The sequence below is a fragment of the Hemicordylus capensis genome, chromosome 1 (assembly GCF_027244095.1).
Source record: "Hemicordylus capensis ecotype Gifberg chromosome 1, rHemCap1.1.pri, whole genome shotgun sequence".
NCBI classification, from domain to species: Eukaryota; Metazoa; Chordata; class Lepidosauria; order Squamata; family Cordylidae; genus Hemicordylus; species Hemicordylus capensis.
The window spans coordinates 428,631,618-428,654,198 of NC_069657.1; the positions used below are offsets into that span (position 1 = coordinate 428,631,618).

A 22,581-nucleotide genomic window follows, 5' to 3' on the forward strand; every position below is an offset into this window, starting at 1 on the left:
GCTCAAAAAAGAATGCTGTGAAGTACCTTAAAGATTCCCTCTTTTTGTGCTTTTTGGGTGGTGCCCCTGGTTTTAGCAGAGGACAGCCACCTAATTCTGCAATGCCAAGAGTTCCTTAAACCAGGCATCGCCAAACTGCGGCCCTCCAGATGTTGCTGAACTACAACTCCCAGCATACCCAGCCACAAAAAATTGTGTCTAGGGATGCTGGGAGTTGTAGTTCAGCAACATCTGGAGGGCTGCAGTTTGGGGATGCCTGCCTTAAACCAGTGAGCACTTTTAGTAAAACCCTCCTTCTGCAATATGACTTTTCAAACAGCTGCTAGAATTGTATTTTTCTTCAAGTAGAAATGCTGCAAGCAGGTCCACAATGTCATATGAGAGGGAGTCCAAGACTCTTTCTTGACAACGCCTTCCTGCATACATGCCCATCACTGGCTTGGCCCAAGCATAAAGGTCTCATACCAAAGGGAGGTGGAGAAAACGTCCACCCTGCTTGCCAGGAGAGAGGAACTCTTGGCTTCCCACTGGGATCCAACCGAGAAGACCTTGCTATGATTTAATAGGTCTATACATACCACTAAATGTCTAAAGAATTAGGTGCAAAAGCTGTAAACCAAGTCTATATTCACATGACAGCAATACCAGCAGGACACTTGAGAATATTAAAGGAAATCTCCCACTGTCAATTAAAGGGGAAGCGACCCTGAGTGAAACAATGGTGCCTTAACTTTCAGTAGGTTATTTTTGGAAAATGGTCTCCAGCGCCTTTACGTCAATCTTGATTTAAAAAAAAAAAAAGATACAAGCATGCTTGAATGTGTGATATCCAATTTCATTTGGAATGGTAAAGCTCCCAGAACAAAATATTTGAAAAGAAAAAAAGAAAAAGAAAAAGAAACAACACCCAGAATATTTAAGTACCAAGGGAAGAGTAGAAGGCCAGAGAGAGGGCAAGAGGGGAAGGCATGGCGTTACCCGCATTGTATTTAAACTTCACATTAGGTATTTCAATTATACTTTATAAAATTCTTCTTTGATCAGGACCCTGGAGCAATACATGAAAACTAAGAGGAGAAATTAGTTCAACTGTTTTCCCTTAAGGAGCCTACGTATAAAAGCATTATTCGCAGATTTTATTTGACACAAAATGCTGGAGCTACATCTGGAATGAAGTATGCTTCCCTTCTGGGGGTTTCAAAAACTATACATATTATCTCTCAGATGCTTAGAAGGATGTTAATTTCCCAAATGTGCTAAGGAGAGAATATTTAAGAGCGTAGAACAAGGAGGTATGGATTACTGAAAAGATTTTAGAGTGGTTTACAAACATGGCTGGTGGGGGGGGTGGAATGGGTAAGGTGTCATTAAAATGATGTTCATTAGGGCCCTTACTCATGTCAAATTTATGGCATGTGAGTCACTGCAAGATAGCTAACAGGGAATCCCAGATGCTGTTGACTACAACTCCCATAATCCCCGAGCACAAGCCATTGCATCTGGGGATTCTGGGAGTTGTAGTCAACAACATCTGGGAATCCCTTTTAGAGGCAACACTGGTGGGGAGTAGAAACTGCCCAATTTGACTAGTATGCCTTCATTATGCTTCAAATTAATTTTGTGAAACAATACATTTTTACTTGTACAAGGATTGGAATATAGGTACGACATAATGGGGCCATTCACATGACCTACCGGATAGGCAGGCAGGGGGAAGGCATCCGACACTGTGCCTCCCCCCCGCCCCAGACGATTGTTGATTGCTCGGTGGGAGCGCAAAGCATTCGCCACATAACCAGCACTGCTCCGTGCAGGGCGGACTGATCTGAGTTGTCCCGGCCTCTGTGAATCCCACAGTGCATTGTGCAATACATGCGATGGATTGGGAGATTCGCCTAAGAGACGGGCGATCTAAGTGCCTATATCTGTGTGCTGCCAGGCTGGAAGCAGCCCAGCTCGCACACGAGCAAGTAGTCTGGATTTAGGGAGCGCTCACTCCCAAACCTCGGTTAGCAGCTGGGCTAAAAAGCTGGGCTAGGAGGTGCTGGCCTGCCAGGATTGGGCCTGATCCCGGCGGTTCTCACGTGCAGCCTAACCCAGGCTGGGTGTCCTCAATGTCCAAATAGGTCTTAGGAATTGCTTTAAAGTGAAACTGGAGCCCTATTCACATGTTATAGTCAGTACTTGTACGATCTTTGCACAGCAGTACAGATCAGTACACAGATACAGTTATTCACATGTTATGTTGAGCAGATACAGCAGTACACTTCCTATCTATATCCTGCATTTCAGGGGCCCTGTAATATAATTATAATTATATTTTTAGGACTGTCATGGTAAGCAGTCTGGCTTGAAGAAATAACATGAGGTACCATCTATCAGGAGCTTCTCCTGTGGAGGACCCATTTAAAATGAATATTAAATTGTATAGGGGCTACTGTATGCTCTAAAGCGGATTCTCACCAGAACTGAAGATGCATCACTACCAGAAATTTACATGCGTCACTCGTCTTCTCTGTAACTGCTCATACTTATCAGAACACAAGGTTTGTTAGCTTTCTGCTAGAAGAGCTTATGGTATTAGACCTCCACTCCAATCTGCACAACTTCTTTTCTGAACAGGAAAGGCGGGGTGGGGGTGGCAGGGGAGAGACTTTGATAGTGTGGAGCAACTATTATCTGAGCATCTTTGTTTGCACTTCTAGATGGACTTATCCTAAAACTTTTCATTTGAAAACAAATAACTACTGGTCCTTAAAGGAAGAAAAGTCACAATAATTTTCTCCTCTCTCCTTAGACTTGTTCTGTTGCCCAAGGATAATAACTCTTTTGACACACAAGTCGCACAATTTGTCTCCCAAAGTGGCAGGGAATGCTCCGGTGATTTAGAATTCCTTTACATCACTGAGCATACATCTTATATACCTTCTGGGGTGATATTTTCACTTAAAAACTTCTGACAAGAGGCTTTATCTACCTAAAGGTATTATCTGCTTCACGAAGCTGGCAAGACACACGTGTCATTTGCCCACCCCCAGCATTTCCATTGGGGTACCTCTTCACCTCAGTTGGCCTGTACAGCTTTTAAAGCATCAAAAGATGCTCTCAGGGGGCTTGTTTCAGCATCCTAGTGAACGGCAGCAGTAGCATGTCACTTATGCATCGTGTCTCTGCTCCTTTTACTCATGAACCCTGATGGGCTTCATGAACCCAGCACAAGAGATACTGCTAGCTGATTCTGATCATAAACTAATCAAGGTTTTTAAAATTGCGTATTTGGTTTCTGTGTTTATTTCTTCATCAGATTACACATCATACAGGCGTTTTTATCTACCCCATCATTTATCCCCACCTCATTTTTAATATTTTTCAGATTTTCATGGTAAGCAAGCTTTCTTGAAGAAGTAACATGGAGATCCTGGGTTCAATCCCTGGTATTTCCAGACTGGGATGTGAAACACCCCTGCCTGAAACCTTGGAGAACCTCTGCCTGTCAGTGTAGAATATACTGAGCTAAGTTGAATAATGGTCTGACTCTGTATAAAGCTAACTTGGCAAAGAGGCACCTTTTAACATGGTGATTCTCTTGGTTTAGCAGGGGGAGAACAACTGACCCTATCCACCCCCAGCACAGTACCTTTTAGATTGTGAGCCCTTTGGGGACAGGGAGCCATCTTATTTATTTATTTATTTATTATTTCTCTATATAAACCGCCCTGAGCCATTTTTGGAAGGGCGGTATAAAAATCGAACTAACAACAACAACAACATCCTATTTTCCTGTGATTAATAAGTGCAAAATGCTTGGTCATTAATTTGCAACACATAGGAATGACCCTCCCTCTCTGGCTCAGTGGGCTTGATAGCAACCTTTTACAATGCTCATCAGGTTTAGCCAAGTAAGGAGATGGTATACCATAGTGGCTAAGGGCATGAACTGGGAAGTCTCCAGATTAAAACCCATGACAAGCCACCATTTAGAGATGTGGACGGAAAAGATTTTGTGTTCCGTTCCTAGTGTGGAACGGAACACAGAATCCTCAAATTGTTCCGTAAGAACAACCGGTCAAGCTGGTTGTTCTGATGGAACAAGCCCATCCTGAGTCAGAATGCTCTTCTAGCCTCTGGCGTGCTTCTGGCCTCTGTGCATGCACGGCAGCCATTTGCATGGTGGTGCTGACCACACAGATGGCTTCCACTCGTGCACAGAGACCAGAAGAGCGACATTTTTGACTTCAAAATGGCACTCAGGACACTCATTCCGAGTCAGAATGGGGTCATTCCTTTCCAAGCTCGGAACAGGCCTTTCATTTGAAGGGCATTCTGTTCCAAACACACAACACTTTAAACAGCCCATTTCGAGGCAGAACATTCTGAGACCAGAATGTTCTACACATCCCTAACACAATTCTATCATCTTTAATTCTCCATCAGTGGGAAAAGTAATGCTGGTCTATCTTACAGTATTGTTGTTTGGATTACTGACATAATGTACTTAGAGTAATCCTGGAAAATGTACATTTTTGAACAGAGCTATCAAATACCATGGGTTCTGTTTTAGCCACGTGTGGCTACATGCATGGCTATATACAACTGTAACTACATGATGCAGAAGGACAATTCAGTGGCAGAGCATCTGCTTTACTTGCAAAAGGCTGCAGGTTCAATCCTGGCCTCTCTGTTAAAAGGATCAAGTAGCAGATAATAAGAAACAGCTCTGCCTGAGACCCTAGATACCTGTTGCCGGTCACATCAGACAATACTGGGCCAGATGGATCAATGAAATGACTGTAAAAAGCAACTTCATATGTTCAGAAAATACTGAGGGTTTTTTTAACTATGTGAATCTTGCTGTTAAAACAGAAATCTGTTTATATTGTACTTTTCCAGAATGCTCAAACTGTCATTATCCCAACCTTGAGCAGAAGCACAAAGTCTGACCCTGAAGAGGGGGAATAGTCAGGCCAGAGGAGCCAACCCCAAGTCCAGTACCATCCCAGAGCCTAAGACCCCAGCACTGGCACAAATGGAACCAGAGTCCCACAAATGAACTGGCTCCTTCCACACTCCATATCTGACGGTCCCCAGGCCTGCACAACAGCACCAGCAATAGGTCAGGTGGCACTTAATGGAGCAAAGGAGAAGTGCTAGGCTCCAGGCCAGAGGACTAGCCCTTTAAATGTCTCTACTGTTGAGGCGGGGAGGAAGAGCCTAAGAAGAGTAATCTGAGCATGGAGGTATTTAAGACCTCATTCCAGCTCTGGCCCTTATTGGAGCAAGTTGCTCACTGGGAGCTATCCAGGGTGCTGCAACCCTTACTGTCTTGCTGATTCCTGATTTTAGGACAGGGCAGATAAAAAACATACTGTGGAATCCTACAATACTACAATTCAGTCAAAAGAATCATCATCTGCTATTACCAATATTTAATTCTCTCTTGAAGAGTACACTTTCACTAATATTCATTCAAGATGTGCCTTTGTCAGAGTATGTATAAAAAAGAAGATATGTTTGTTATCATATCTGCATCACTGCAACAGATTGTTTTTTTCAAAATATTTCTTGATGTCATTACCCCTTTCCAATAAAGCATTCTATTTGCGGGGTGGGGCTGCTAAAATTTACATTTTTGAAGACACCTGTTTGATGCAATGGATTCTGTCAACTTCAACCACACATGTTTACACATACCTGGTGACATACAACTGTAACCAATTCACTATTTTTCCAGTTTCAAAATCACTTGAAATTCCCAGAATGTGCTAACATACATATGCGCACAGATGTTTCCATTACCAAAGCATTCCACAGTGCATATTTAATCAATTAAAAGTATGCAAATAAACACTTTTACAAATATTAGCTGAAGAAAGATCATAGACAAGGACACAGCCAACAGTCTCTGAGTGGAGAATCAATATCTCATAGCAGTTTCCCAAGAGAGCTTAAAAAACCCCATTGTTGTAGCTCTGTGAAAGAGAGAAGGCTTTGCAGATCAAGTTACCAGCTTGATCTGATGTTTTTAATAGACAATAAATCTGACTGCAGCCATTGCTAAGTCTTAGTCGCAATCGTTAAAGCCAGAGGATTTTTAAAGAAATAACCCTCACAAGGACTTATAAATATTTATTACCATTCCACAAATCTTTTAAAGCAGACATATAACTAGTTGACACTTAATTACTGAGCACTGTTTCAGTGTTGCTTCATATCATGTTGGATTATACTTAGATTAAAATGATCAGCATGGCCTTACCTGATACATTCCAACTCCAATGTGTTTGGGCTCAATTTTCACTAGCTCAGCTAATGGGTCCTGTACACGTCTAGCTATGGAAACTGGGGGAGAAAAACAGAGAAAAAGTTGTTTTCTGTGAAACGCACAACTGTGTAAGTACTTTTCGTTGTGTTTTTCCAGAACTGCTAACGTTTATTCTCCTCTTTTTGGCCTCATGAAAAATAAAGCCAAAGTTAAGAGTTTCAAATGAGAGAAAGAAATTTCTTACAAGGAAAGCGGCACATCAAGGTACCCTTCAAAAATAATATCTTTGCTGTGAACCACATAAATAGAAAAGTATACTAAGTGTATACTTAAAAATGTAATTCAGGGAACAAATTAAGAGGACTACATGCTGTAGTAATTCGATAACAATACACCCAGTGAGTTACCTTCCGAAGTCAACATTAATTAGATTGGATAAGTTATATGAACAGCTGAAATTGATATTTTACATCACATTTTGCATGGAAAAATCAGTAGTGTGCTTTCTAAAACATGGCCTAGTAGTGCAAAATAGTAGACTATTACGACATAAAAGGCAAATTTTTATTGGGTTGAAATAATAAATTACAGGAAGCAAGGGATATGTTACTTTTGTTGACTGATTTATCCCATTCTGTGCTAGTTAGTATCCAGTGTTATAAACACACTAGCAACATATTTTAAGCAAGACAATATGAGTACATATTAAATACAGTGGCTGAGATCCAGAGAAGCAATTTGATGACGTGCAGAGAGGCTGCTCTTAAATAGCCATCATGGAATAGTTAGAGTGTTGGACTAGGACCGGGAAGCCCTGAGTTCAAATCCCCATTCAGCCTTGAAGCTCACTGGGTGACGCTGGGCCAGTCATGTATCTCTCAGCCTAACCTACCTCACAGGGTTGTTTTGAGGATAAACATAACCATGTACATTGCTCTGGGCTTCTTGGAGGAAGAGTGGGATATAAGTGTAATAAAATAAAATAATTAAGAGTCTTCCCAAGCAGCAGAGAGTGGGCGTGGGAGGAGGGGGGGGGGAAAACTTTCATTCAGCATATTTTTCATATCATGCAGGGACATATTTTTGGAAGGTAAAGAGCACTTACGGAGGTAGGGGAGAGCAACAAAAATCACTCCCCCCCACCCGCACTCTCTGCTACTTAGGAAGACTCTGGCTGAATTAAGAGCAGCCGCTTGTGAGGAGATATAGCCCCACATTGCTGATCTGGATGTCAATGCCAGTATTTTTGTATCTGAGTTGAAACAGCTTTTCTTACAATACAGCCTAAAAACACAGGCTTTATTATGTACCTCATATACATGGTTCTGTTATAGTCAACACTAACCCTAGTTACATATTTTACACATAGACATACACAAGATGTATGTGACAATAGTGTTTGTGATCAACAGAGACAGTAGCTGCACAGCACAGTGCACATGGTCAACTCAGACAAACTTCACCTGCATGCAGATTACCCTTGCTAAAACCAAATGCTGTACATTTTAGAAAATATTTTACACACAAGCTATTCCTGGCGATATCTCCTCAAAGGTCAATCCTTTGATTCGATCTTAACCAATTTCTGAGATATTGATTAAAAATAATATTGAAGGATTGACCTTTGAGGAGATACCATTAGGAACAGCAGTTCTGCATGTGCATCAAGTATTTAAAGCAGCCTTCTGACAGAGAGGTTGCTTTAACTCAGCCAGAATTTTCCTGGGTTACAGAGTGGGCAGGCAAGCAGAGTGATTTTTGCTGCTCTCCCCTGCCCCCATAAGTGCTCTGTGAAGAAAGTTAATTAAAATTCCTTTGGTAATTTGACAGAAAAATAATAATTAGAATATATAAAAAGATAAAAGCGTTCAAAATGTCTGCTTATATTCTTCTTCCTCTTCATCAAAACTATGGATAGATCACTATTATTCTTTGCAGTTTGGAAAACTGAGGCCCAGTTCAGACCATTCCTCTCTTAACAGTGGTTTAGAGCAGGGATTCTCAACCTTGGGTCTCCAGATGTTATTGGACTTCAACTCCCATAATCCCCAGCTCCAATGGCCTTTGGTTGGGGCTTATGGGGGTTGAGGTCCAACAACATCTGGGGACCCAAGGTTGAGAACCTCTGGTTTAGAGAACAGGATGGCCAATCTGAGGCTACAACTTGTGCACCTTGCTGCACAAGCACAACCATGTCTGCTCCCTCACTCCTGGTTTTCTCCTTGGGCCCTCTACTTCCAGCGTCAGGAACTTCTGACACATCCTCCAGTGGCTGCCCACAACCCAGGAGTGGACATCCAGACTAATGCTGTGCTTAATGCAAATAAATTGCACTAGTAAAAGGATATTGCACTAGCGAGTTGTACTAAGTAGACAACTTGTGTTCCAGAATAGTGTTGCACTGGTGCAAGAGGGTACACTTGCAAACCTGTGGCACACCTCCTGCTGTGAAACCTCTTCCTCAGTCCATATATGTTTCAGGGAATGATGCAAAGCTATCCACTATTCTTGCTGCACAAGTGGACCAAGGGCACAAGAGACTGAGCTACTTTGAGCATCCACTCAGTTATGTAACTATCGTGTGTGTGTCTTTGTTTGCTGCACTAGCACGGCATTAGTCTGAATGTCAGCTAGTACTGATGAGTGGCTTGCATGCATGAGAGAGCCTCTCTAAGAAGTCAGGAGTAACTTCAAATGTGTTTTTGTTGTTGTTCTTCACTCCCCTAGATACCCCATGCCTTCACCCACATGGGTGCATGGGAATGGGCAAGGAAAGCATAAGAACCACTGCAGCAGCTTTACCATACTCAAGGGTTTTGAGAAGGAAGAGCTTTTTACAGTCTGGATAAACTAACCTTTCCACGCTCAATGTCACTGGAGAACACTCTGGGGCAGTCAAAAACATGTTTGTGAGTCAAACCACTTAAGGTTATTTGCCTTCAGGGACAAATATTTTGTTTTCTTCAGTGACCCCAGTAATAAAACTTCCAAAACTTTTTTAGCTTAGCCATTTCGTTTCTGCATTCTAACCCATTAAAACAAAAGGCCCACATCACCATCATCCAATGTTACCTGTTACCTGAAAGCATGAACTAGAGTCCTAGGGCTGTGCATGTAGCTACTGCACATACCAACATACAATCAGATACTCAGCTGAAAACAGCTTTTCTCTGAGTTCATTGATCTGGACCACCATTCATTAAAATATATTTCAATTAATTTCATTACAAGTACTTCTAAGAACTGCAGATGGCAAGCACCGTCTTAGAAGAGGCACTCCCTCCCACAAGCCACAGTGGACGAGCATCTGCACGCTGGCAAGCAGAAGGTACAATGTTCACTCTCTGGCCTCTCCAGGTAGGGCTAAGAGAAACTCCTGCCTATAACTTTAGAGAGCCACTTTCAATCAGTGTTAACAATGCTGAGCTAGATCACTCACATAAGGCAGCTTCCTATGGTCCTTCCTATGACACATAGGCACTTTATCATATATCAATACTTTATGGCTAGAGCGCAAGCTTTAATTGTTGACATGAGATGCCTCAAGCACCACAAGCACAAGACACACCCATAAATATCAACGTGCAACGGAACACAGCATCAGCCACTTCACATTCAAAGGTCTACATCCCCACCTTCTGATACAGATGAAGATGTATCATTAACATTAAGTTCACGGCTCGGTCAGGCAAGAGTTTTCACATCCTTATTACAAGTTTTAACATCCACCGACAATGGCAGCTCACAGACTTGGCTTAGAAAGAACTACACTGGTGACATTTGATCTGCCGGCTTCTATAACAGAGAAGTTGTGAATTCAAAGGCTTTCACATATGCCTTTCTTGTCAAAATCACAAAAGGTTAATCAGTGCAACCACTACAGCTTACAAGAGAAATGCTTTCCTACAATAATCGCTCATATAATTACCAATTGGCACTGCAGTGGTTCAGATCAGGAACAGCCTTTAAAAGACAGTATTATTTTACAAAGAAGACAGAGAGGGAAGGTATGAAGGGGCGGGGTGGAATGGGCAGGATAAAGAACAAAGGGGTATGGGAAGTCAGTCGTAAACATTGTGCAGAATACGGGGGGAGGGGGAGGACAAGGAACAAGTTTGCCTGGGCATGTTTAAAGGAGATATAAACATCCCTATACCCTCACCCCCTCTCCCTCCCTCTCTCCATCCCCCTCTCCCTCTCTCTCTCTCTATATACATATATATATGGGGAAACAAGGAACAAGTTTGCCTGAGCATATACACATATAGATGGATGGATAAAAGGTATCTCACCTTTCCAGCAGCATCCTCAAGGCGGTTAACAAAAATCAAATCAAATTGCACAAAGCAACTAGAAGGAAATATAGCAGGTGCTGGGATTTATGTGTATATGCATTGTCTTTGTTCTTCCCACTGGTGTATTAGATGTATAGGCCTGGGGTAGATTTTAGGATGTTCGTGTCAGTCATCGGTTCTGTAGACTGATTGGTCAGTTTGTATTTCTTACTGGATGCTTGAGTCTGCTATTTTTCTGTTAGGATAATCTTTCACTCAGAGTAGGACTGTTTATGATTGGTTATAGTTAAGTAATAAACCTCACTAACTTTGTTCAATAAATTTAACAAGCCTCGGTTTTTGCTCTATTACACTCCGCTACCATAGGCACGGCATATGTGAGAATTGTATACAGCAGGACAACTTTGAGTCTCCAGATGTTGTGGGACTACAACTCCCATCATCGCCCGCTGCAGTGGCCTTCTGCCATAGTAGCTGGCAGTGATGGGAGCTGTAGTCCAATAACTGGAGACTCAAAGTTAAGAAGCCATGATACAGGGCAGGGCGGCAAAACTTCAGTCTTCCAGCTATTGTTGGACCACAGCTCCCATAATCCCAGACTACTAACTACTGTGGCTGGGGATTATGGGAGTTGTAGACCAAATACAGCTGGAGGACTTAACCTGTGCAGCCTTGATATAGGGGATGATGCCATAGCTCAGTGGAAGTTGTCCTGAAGCAAAGTCAAAACTATATATGGAACAAGGTTTAGAAATGGAAAAGCTTCTACAGAAAAATAAAGTTTGGGAAACTTTCCGAGACAGTTTTCAGCCTCACTTCTCCAATTGGCATCTTTGGCACTCATGTGCGCCAGGTACTTCCGGCTAAAGAGGGGACAGGGCAGCAGGGAGGTATGCTGTCGCCCCGAAGGACTTTACAAAAACCGTGTGCCGGCAGGGGGAAAGCAGAGGGAAGAGTAAGTGTACCCTCCCCCGCCCTTAAAGTCCGACACACACACACCTGCCTTCGAACCTTCCAGTGTTCGAACCTGTTCGGAGGCCCATAAAAGGGACTCCGAACAGGTTCGTGTACATCCCTACCTATAATTTAGTAAGAGGGATCTGGGCATAAATCAATTTCATACCTATGACCTGTCCTCTACTTGTAGAAGATAGTTCCCCCTTTTCCAGGGCTCACGGCAAAGATATATGTTCATGTTAGATAAAACCTTTTAGTATTTGTCACCTCAGTAAAGAAATATAAGTTAAAAAGGAGAAGCAATTCAATTCACCTGATCCATGCAACTGGATTTTCAAATCCGAAATATGCTCCAAGTAGGGCCTATACAACATACCTTTTATCCTCTTCAACCCAGCATATAGCATCACCAAGATGCAGCATCTCCCAGCCATAAAGTTCCTCTCTTATCCTTTAAACGTTTGCCATCTCATGCAAAAAGGGAAACATCTCTCCTTTGGGAACTGCTCAGAAAATCTCTTATGCAATAATCGTATGCATATTTACCTGAGAGTAAGCCCTTTCAACATAGTGGGACAAGCACTACTTCTAATTATTGGCCAGTGTGGCTCCGGAAGAAACTATCCACTCTTTTTTTCCAAGCCCCCCTTCCCCCTCCATTAGCTCCGTCCACCTGCTTGCCTGTTGAGTGCCCTCTGAGTCTGAATATTTCACTCCACTGAGTTACACTGGGGCAGTCTGAATCTAGTTTTGGCCCCCTTAGGTTTCTTTTCGCTCCAGATTTTCATGAAATTGACGTATGAGTTACCCAAGTCTGCCGGTACCTCCATCTCACCCACAGGTGCTCCGTTAAGTGTTAAGTGTCCATAAGCATCATAATATTCCCAGCTTTTTTGGAAACAGATATAAAATTAAGGGTAAGTGGGTTGGATCCAAAGTTTTCATTTTGTGAACAAAAGGAGTATTAATTCCTGGGAACAATCCTTCCATGAACAGACAGCTCTCCTTCTGGGAACAAGTTTTCCTTCCCTTCATGGATCCAAATTAAATACTTTAAAACATTCTAGAATACCATAATAAATGTTTTTAAATGTCTAAACAATTTTAAAATGTAATAAAATTATCCCAAAGTGAAACAACCTCTAAGTTAACTTTCTTGGAGCAGAGTATGGCACACACACATTCTTTGAGTACAATGTTTCTTTTGCAGTATCTATGTTGCCAATAGTTCTTTCATTTATTTCTTTTTCTTTTCATAAGGGGGGAAAAACAAGACCCTAAACATTTAAGTATGACATGGTAGTAATATATATATTTTTTGGGTGAGGGGGAGTTTCTTTAAAGGTCAGCTAGGACAAACATCAAAGAAAAAGCATAATATTTAATGTCAAAACATGAGAGCTGAAGTCTAGATGTGTGAAAAGAATCTTGTGAAGTTAAACCTTACATTTTTATATAATTTCTTTTCTTTAAAATAACCAGAAGGATACACAGCATTTTGACTTTTATAGGAGGCTGTTTCAATTTATTTAGTAAACATAACCTGAAGACTCCTCCTATCAAGCTGAGGCAAAGCCTTTTAGGTCGTCAATTAGGAATAAGAGAGAATTGTAACATCTGGCATGACAACAACATATTGTGCTGTCATGCAGGAAGCCCATGTAAAAATTCACTGCTGGAGGGAAGGGGAGGGACTAGGTGGCAAACCAAATTTCATGCACATACTTTTCACCTCTGCAAGTCTGCATCCCTGACATACAAAGCAGGAATTTCAGCACAGATCCCGTCTTCAGCCAGATCACTCCGGGCACCTTGCAAAAGAGGTGATTTAATAACAGTTTGGTAGTCTCAATCTACCTCCTACTCCATATTTGACATGACAAAGCCACCACATCGTTTAGCATTTTTGCCAATGAGCAGTGACGTGCATTGACAGCGCTGGTGGGGAGAAGAGAATGGGGAGGGGTCAAGGGAGGGGAGAGAGTAAGCTTTGGCTAGTTCTATCAAGCAAAAACCCAGCAAATAACATTAGCTTTTTAGCTCGTGATTATTGATAACTAATTGAGTTCTTTCTCAAAACACTTCATATATAACCATATTGATTCATTCTCTCAGGAATGAATCTTACAGTCAGTTTTTACTGTGCCTATAATAATGTGGGTCACCTTAAGTGGGGCAGTGGGAAAATGCTTGACTAACAAGCAGAAGGCTGCCAGTTCAAATCCCCGCTGGTACTATATCGGGCAGCAGCAATATACAGTAGGAAGATACTGAAAGGCATCATCTCATACTGCGCCAGAGAGGCAATGGTAAACCCCTCCTCTATTCTACCAAAAGAAAACCATAGCAGGGTTCTATGGGTGCCAGGAGTCGAAATCGACTTGACGGCACACTTTACCTTTACCTATAAAAATGTGAGTAAGTAATGGGTGCTAGAAGAACATTATTTCACCATCAAAGTGTACAAAAAAATGGACAGAGACATGCTTTGCTCAGTTTTTGATAATACTAAAACCTGGGGTTATCCAGTGAAATTGACTGGCAAGAGACTCAGAACAGACAGAAGAAAATACTTCTTTGTACCATGCATAATTAATTTATGGACTTTGCTGCCACTGGATGTGCTTTGAAACTAACTTGGATGGTTTTAAAAGTGAATTGGACAAACTTTAGGTCTGCCATTCACTATTAGGCGCCCATATAGAACCTCCATGTTCAGAGGCTATATACACCTTTGAATATCAATTGCTGGGCGGTACAACAGTAGGGAAGAGCTATTGCCTTCATGCCATTTGTGGACTTCCCAGAGGCCTCCGGCTGGCAAATGTAGGTGATCCAGCAAAGTTCTTCTTAAAATTACAAATCACACAATCAAAGAGGCTCATTCATCCAAGAGGGCAGAAGTGGATAAATATAGGGTGTTGATTTCTAACTACAGAAACAAAGAACAACATTAGCAGGCACAGCCAAGAAGAAGAAAAATAACCACTGCCAATGCAATCTCTTTAGCACCTGTTATATCTGGCTGTACAGTGTAGAATTTGAGGATTCTTTCAGACTTTGGCCACAGTCTAGGGCAAGTGGACAGAGGTTGCAGCCTAATACAGTGATACCAGAGAATCATTTATATACAGCTCTCTTAATGCAGCCTTCTACAGTTTTTCCACAACTGCAGCTGATGCTGGTCCCCACCAAAATGAGGCTGGTTCAACGGTGTGAGGGAGGGACTTCTACTGTGCTGTACTGTTCGCTGCTATTTCGAAGCATTAGAAGAGTTCAGAACTCGAGCTCCAAAAAAGGAGACGATGTCCCATATAGTGTACACAGGCCAATACAGTTGGCACTGTCTGACCAGCCTGCCCATTGCACAAGGAGGAGACAGTGTACACACACATCTCATCTACTACCCAAGGCACATTCAGCTTATGACTAGATTAGACTAGGGATACAGACGCAGTGTATACCCTGAAGGTCTCTAGAGTAGGCCTGCACAACTTGTGACTCACCATGTCAAATGCAGCCCCTTCGTCTGGGTATGGTAATTCATAGAGGCTCAGTAAAGATATTGGTTTTGCTGCCTTTCTCAGAATGCAAAACAGGAGAGTTGTCAAGCCAAGAAAAAGAGAGAGTGAGTGAGTGTGTGCGTGCGTGCGTCCTAAAATAATTATGTATCCAATCTTAAAACCTCCGGACTGATGCTACAAGGTTTCAAACACCTTGTAGGCTCCGATACATGACTGCGGACTGTATTCCACCTGGCGTGTAGGTCTGGCCTACAATAGATAGGTCTTCTGATTGCTTCCCTGGCTTACCACAATGGAGGGCTTTCTGATAATGATGATGTTGGGGTTTTGCCACCACTCCGCGGGATGGGGGAGAGAGGCAATGCTCGGAGACTCAATCTTCCTGGAGAGGCAGCGTCAATCCCCCTCTGCCCCACAGCCCCTGATGTGGCCGTCTCCCATGCTCCGGGAGCATCTGACTGGCCCCCTGTAAGTGCTGAGACCTGGGGCAACTCTCACGAGATTTCGGCTCGAAATCCCATGAGATGCGGGAGTCTCACAAGAGGTGCCCCATGTGTCAGGGGCTATTTAAACCCAGCCTGGCCAATAATGAGGGGCCGGTCCAGGAGGATGGCTGCCAAGAGCAGGAGCCCTGTGACTCCCCAGGACAACCTGGAGCAATGGTTTGGCAGGGCAGCCTGTGAGGCTAACAGGCTGCCCATAGGGCAACTCTGCAGTCCAGAGGCCAGGGCTCTGAGGCCAACTGAATCTGCGGCAGCCGGCAGTCCCAGACCTTACAGATTATTATTAATAATAATAATGGCTGATATACTGAGGAAAATTACTCGTAGTATTCCCATTGAAATTAAAAGGACAAATTGTCTTAACAACAACACCAACAACATGAACATGTTATTTATGGCATTACTATCTCTTTCTTTTTCTTTTTTAGCTACTATGGGGGAAATGCCTAAGGGAAAAAACCAGAAGTTGGTTTGCTGAAGGTGGGGAAACGCCATTCCTTCAATTTCTTCTGCTCTTCACAATTTTTGGAACACAGATCAAATGTTTGCAATCAAATCCACAAGTATTTTTCCTCAATTCTGGTCTTGTAAACAAACACTTTAGACAGTTACCCTACAAAGCATAACCACGTGCCAGACAACTTCAACTAAAATGGTTGCACCACTCAAAGCCAACAAGACCATTTGTATATTTAAATATTATGAGCCTTCCAGATGCTGGTGGAATGGCATGATTTTAGAAACAACCATATAAACAAACATATGATAACCACAAACTATTAGGCTAGGATTCGCTCAACCTCAGCCTTCCCATAAAATAAGAATGTTCTGTATTTTTTGTTTAAGTCTTGCTATTTTATTTTATTTTATTTATTTAACATATTTTTATACTGCCCAAAACTCACATCTCTGGGCGGTTTACAACAACATTTTCTTAATGTTGAAATGCACAAGTGCCAAACATGCATTGCATGCTTGTGAATTATACCTCTTCAGCTTTAAATCTAGGTTGACACTTTTTAAAAGTGATATTAAAAGAAATTTTAATTAAAAGATTTATAAACATACGTACAGTACTTCAAGGGGGGAAATAAAGAGCAGTTTGTAATCCTTGTAAGAAAATGATTTCAACAAATTACCTAACAGAGTATGAGGTTATTTGTGCCTACTTCTTGTGTTTGAGACTAATTACCTACTGTAAGAATGTACTAAAATATTAAAAACACTTTAGATTTAAGATTAAGACAGTTTAGGTGCTTACAATTTTCACTTGTGCTCTAAAAAGAATGGGAATTGCAAGTTAAGTTGACCTTAACGTCCGCACCATGTAAGCAGTAAATATTATGTATAGTCTTAAATGTCAAAGGGTTAGGATTGAGAGATACTGAACAGATTAAAAAAGAAGAAGAAGAACACATTCTGCTACATTTAAAGAGAATTTTTGTTTAAAAAAACACCACTCTGAAAGATTGGTTCCCCTAAGCCAACAAGGTGCCAACAAGTCGAATCAACTGCTTAGGGGGTCAATATTCAAACTGCTGTATCTTGGTCACCTCTCAACAGACTGGCATGACACTTGGAATGATGGAGGTATTTGTCACCTAGTTGCTCCCTATCAAATTTCAGTTGGATTGGACAGATCATTTGGACGTGACCAATAGAATGTTCAGGTCTTATAATGGCAGAAGGCAGCTGTTATACGTCACCTTAACTATACAAGCCCTACTGCAGTGATCTTCTCGATTTTTCAAGCGGGGCCCACTTCCCACTGTGCTGACCTCTGCAGAGACCCCTCTCTACAGCTCTATGGGAAAACGCACTGGAAGGGGCTACACGTCACACATTCCAAAATGGTGCAAAGGTCCAATTTCCCTTAAAGGAGCTCCCCACCCATCCACTGCTGGGCAAAGCACAGCACTGCACGGTGAGAATGGTCATCTCTGCATGGTACCAGGGGGACAATGCAGAGTACTCAGTCTTGGCTAAAGCATCAACGGACCCAATAAACAATTAGTCAGGGAGCCACACCAAGAGTTAAATAGGGTTGCCACTGCCCCCCAGGTCTTACAATGAAGAACACTGCCCTATTGTGCCGGTATAATTAAGTTCCCTACATTCCATAACACACAGTGACCAGGGAATCAAGGAAAGGGCTGTGCAGAAAGGAAAGGACTTGAACCTTAATGCCTCAGTGGCTGGGGCCACCAGAGGTTAGTTCCCAACCTAATGGTACCCCTGAGTACACTCCTTTATATTCTCCTTGTAAAGCGAATAGCTGCCATGTATTCCTAATGGGGGGGGAGAGAGATAAAGCACTACCACTTGAGTGGGGGTAAAGGTGAAGTTGCGCCATCAAGTCGGTGTCGACTCCTGGCACCCACAGAGCCCTGTGGTGGTCTTTGGTAGAACACAGGAGGGGTTTACCATTGCCTCCTACCGTGCAGTATGAGATGATGCCTTTCAGCACCTTTCTATATCGCTGCTGCCCAAAATAGGTGTTTCCCATAGTCTGGGAAACATACCAGCGCAGATTGAAACCGGCAACCTCTTGCTCACTAGGCAAGTTACTCCCCTGCTGCGCCATTAGGTGGCGTGGGGGAGAGAGAGCCAAAGGGAAGAGAGCCTAGGGGAAAGTGAACTTATGAAGGCACTTTCTACCCACTGGTCCATATCAGAACATGGAAAGAAAGAGATGAAGCTGTGGGGTGAAGAGTGAGTGTCAGAGGGGTGTCAGGGGATGAGACAGAAAGAGAACAAGGGGGATACTTCCACAAAATTAGTTCAGGAGGGCTGGTGTAAAGAGGGCTACGGTGAAGGACTGGAAAGGAATGAGTCAAGGGGATGGAGCCCTTCCGTCACCTTAGTGTCTTCTCCTGCTTGTGAGATTTCAGAGGCCTTTTACCAGTCCACAATAATATTTACTCACTGATTGATTGTTCGGGTTTCCTTATGCCCCAGGATATTTCTATCCTGTTGACCCAAATTTCACCTGCTTAGTAAAGGATACAGTAGTCTTTGTATTATGTATTTGCTCTCAGTGGGACAGGGCTTGTGGCACAAATCTGAGGCCCCATACATTTTCTCAGTGAGGTTAAAATGAGACTTATTTTAAGCAGCTGCTCAACAGCTGTACCTCATCCAGAACTCTATTCTGCAAAAGTTGTCAGGTTTTTGTTTTGAAAAGATTAGAGTTTGGATTATTTCTGACACCATAAAACTGATAACCTGCAACTTGGCGATGATTTATAAAAACAAAATGACAGTCTTCTGTTAACAGGCAAGGTAAAAAGGAGATTTAAAAATACGAGCAGAATAAATTGATCTTATAAATAAAATATTAAAAACATCTAAAAGTAAAATCAGCAAAGTTATTTTGCAGATTAATAGCAAAAAGGAAACATGGTTATATGAATGAGGGCCATTTTTAAAGTAAAGATGTGTCTCTAAAACTTGCATTCTAATTATTGGCTAGCTAATTAAGCATTTCTGAATATTTTAGGTAGAGTAATATGCAAGAGATTATTATGTGAAAACATCTCATATTTAGTAAAGCCTCCAAATAGTGCTAGTTCAAGTATTTACTCTCTTTTCTGTTCTACTAACAGCACTAAGCCAGGTATGTATAGTCATAAGCAAGTTACACTGTGTTCAATGGGCTTACTCCTAGAAGAGTATACACAAGATTATACGCTAACACTGAAATCCAGCGCACACTTACTTGGGAGTAAAGTAAAATTCAGTAAAACTTAATTCTGAGTAAATATAGATATATAATCAGGCGGCAAAGATAACCCACACCCCCAAATTTTCAGCATATTCTTCCATAGATAGAGTTGAGAGAGTCTGATATCATTACTCTTAGCGCTTTGCCACTGAGTTAAAATATTGCAATGATTTTATTTAGATTTTGTATTCTTAGTGTTTTTCATACTTGGTTTGCAATGAACTGTTAATTTTAAGACTGATTTGAATGGTCATTTCACTTAAATCAGTCTTACAATTAATAGTTCATTGCAAAACACGTTTTTATATTATAAAAACCCCACCACACAATCTACAGAAAGATTATTGCCCCTATTCTGATTTATAGACTGATTTCATGGCCTCAGGGAAACCATATTGTAGACCTCTGGAATTCCTAAAATGAATATTCTGTGGGTCATCAGTCCAATTCTCTAGCATTTGAGCCTCATGGAATACAAATCTAGAGTGCAACATCATGCACATCTAAGCAGTTGCTCAAAGCTTTGGGGAGATGAAGAAGCATGAAAGGAAAGGCAATACTGCAGAACATTTTAAAACAAAGGTGTAGCAGATTAAAGCCTTTGTCTCAGAGCAAGTTCAAGTGAGGGGGGGGAAATGCTGAATCATCCCTGCTTGAGCTGCCTGGTTAGACTTGTCCTAAAACTCTTCTGTATTATCAGTAGGTTCAAAATGCTGCTGCTGTCACCCCTCTTATCAACAGAACTTGAACCTCCCTTGGCTTAGGATGGAACCCCAGAGAAAACTCTCTTTATTTTGCTATTGGATAAGTACAAAAATCTTCCATTTGCAAGCCTACACGTGGGGAGAAAACTGATAGCTGCCGAACGTTTGAGGATGTGTTTGCACCAGAGAAAACTCCTTTGCCCCCCCTTTTCCTGAGTTGAAAACCAACTCAGAGAAGCTTGTAAAAAGAAAAGAACTATAAAAAACAGTTTTATTCAATTACTACAGACTGCTTCCGTCTGAGGCTTTCTCTGGTTTTAAATACACTTAAAATACTTAATAGGTAACAAAAATACATAATCTTAAGGCATGCTTAAATGTTTATGAGTCCTTTGCAACACCCTAGGTAGGATGGGCATAGGCTAGTGTTTCTTGTTTCAATTACATTACAGGTAAACAATAATAGAACTGTATCAGGAATATGCAAAAGCACACACACAAAGTAATGCAAGTTTCTAACACAAAGTCTGACTAAACAAACATTTTCCTAAATTAACCTTCCCGAAGCCAAAGCCCAGCCAAACTCACCAAACTCCAGATGAGAATTCAAGCTTCCTGCCCTCCTATCTTTCAAGGATCTGCAGAGTCATTCTCCTGCAGCCAGCCTCCATGGCCACATGTCCTTCTCTGCACCTCCCACCTAGCTACAAAAGCTATACCACATATTAAAGCAGAAATTATTATTTTAAAAAAACTGTTAATGAAACATTGAAATGCACATTTCACTATTTTAGGGATCAAGTTTAACCTTTTAGAATTACCCCTGAATTTTCTCCGCTATCTCTTAAGGAAATTTAACCATTTTACTTTCTTCACACAAGGCACTTTTTTCACGTAGCTGATTTCCTCCTTTTTTGTTGCAGGTGCATTAATCTGATGGCTGAGAATCTGCAATCCTAAACTTTTATCACATTTTTTGTGCTCAATTATCCATCTAGCCGATCTCAAATTTCAGAGATTCACCATCACTTCAATGCATGCACGCGCACACACCTGTGAAATATGTGTGGAAAAATTTCAAAGACATCATCACAGTATTTATCAATTAGCACATAACTCCTGAGGGAAATGATTACTGAGCAACTGTTTGTTTCCCTCAGGAAATGAACAGCAAGAAAGAAGCAATTAATGAAAATCAACACATTTGTTTCAGCTGAGGCTCAAATGTTGCTGTTTCATTATAGTGAACCCCTAAGCTTACTTGAGTGACTTATAGTGAGACTGGGCCCACTAATGTTGGCATGAGAAGCACCCATGATCTGGGCCACCCATGTGATCAAAGCAGCAATACATTATTGATATTACTGGAATCTAGCTACAGAGGGGGACATCACAGTAACAATTATGCTACAATTAAACATATGGTTATTTTTTAGAATGGACTTATTTTATGTTGTACCCAACTTGGGGGTCCCAGGACTCAAAGACAAGGTATAATGTATAATAATACATTATCACAACCACTTGGTGATAGAGCACGTGCTTTACCAGGGTTCAGTCCTTGGCATTTCCAGGTATGACTAGGAAAAGACTGTAAGCCGGGAGAGGCACTGCTAGTCATTGGTCAATAGATAGACCAATGGTTTGACTCAATATCAGACAATATTCTGTTCAATAGTAACTGAGGCGGAGTTAAAATTCCTTGAAATACAGTCATCCCCAACTTGAGTTGCCAACATTCTTGGCAACTATACAAACTGTATAAATATACAATAAATAAAAAATGATAGTAGGCATAGTGGGGGGGGGGGAAGGGTTGATGATGATAAAGGTGATATCATGTGGTGATGGCCATTAGCTTGGATGGCTTTGAAAGGGCCTTAGGCAAATTTGTGGAGGATAGGTCTATCCATGGCTACTAGTCAGGTGGCTATAAGCCACCATCAGCCTCAGAGGCAAGATGCCTCTAAACACCAGTTGCATGGGAGCAACAGCAGGAGAGAGGGCATGCCCTTACCTCTTGCTTGTAGGATTCTCAGAGGCATTTGGTGGGCCACTGTGTGAAACAGGGTGCTGGACTAGATAGGCCTTGGGCCTGATCCATCAGGGCTGTTCTTATGTTCTTACCATCATGGGAGTTTATCATAGTCCACTTGGGCATGGACAATGCTTTCCTTGGCCAATTAGCAATTTTTCAAACAGGCAGGCATTAGTAGTAATGGGAGATTTCAACAATCCTGACATCTGCTGAAAGTCTAATTCTGCTAATTGTGAGAGGTCCAAAAAGTTCTTGCCCTCCTTTGCTGACAACCTTATCTTTCAGAAAGTAGAAAGAGGAACAAGGGGCCTGGTTACCCTGAACTTAGTCCTTACCAACAGGGAAGAACTGGTTGATGAAGTGAAAGTGGAGGGAGCCCTGGGAATATCTTGAAATTCCTGATGTCAAGGGGAGAGAAAACTTCAGGAAGTCCAGCATGTACCCTGGATTTCAAGAAAGCAGATTCTAATGAGATTGGGGGGAAATAAGGTAAAATCCCATGGCAAACGATCCTAAAGGGGGGGAAATACAAAGAGATTCCAAATAGTGAGATAATGAAGACACCATTGCAAAA

At 41.8% G+C, this 22,581-nt stretch overlaps 1 protein-coding gene across 2 annotated transcripts in view; it reads right to left on the minus strand.

The window, feature by feature from the left end:
• Positions 1-22,581, minus strand: part of SRBD1 (S1 RNA binding domain 1) — a 252,775-nt gene that overhangs the window by 106,127 nt on the left and 124,067 nt on the right. For both annotated transcript variants that reach the window (XM_053312100.1, XM_053312108.1), the window contains exon 16: positions 6,257-6,339. In XM_053312100.1, coding sequence (XP_053168075.1) covers positions 6,257-6,339 — 83 coding nt within the window. The remainder of the gene's footprint in view (positions 1-6,256; positions 6,340-22,581) is intronic.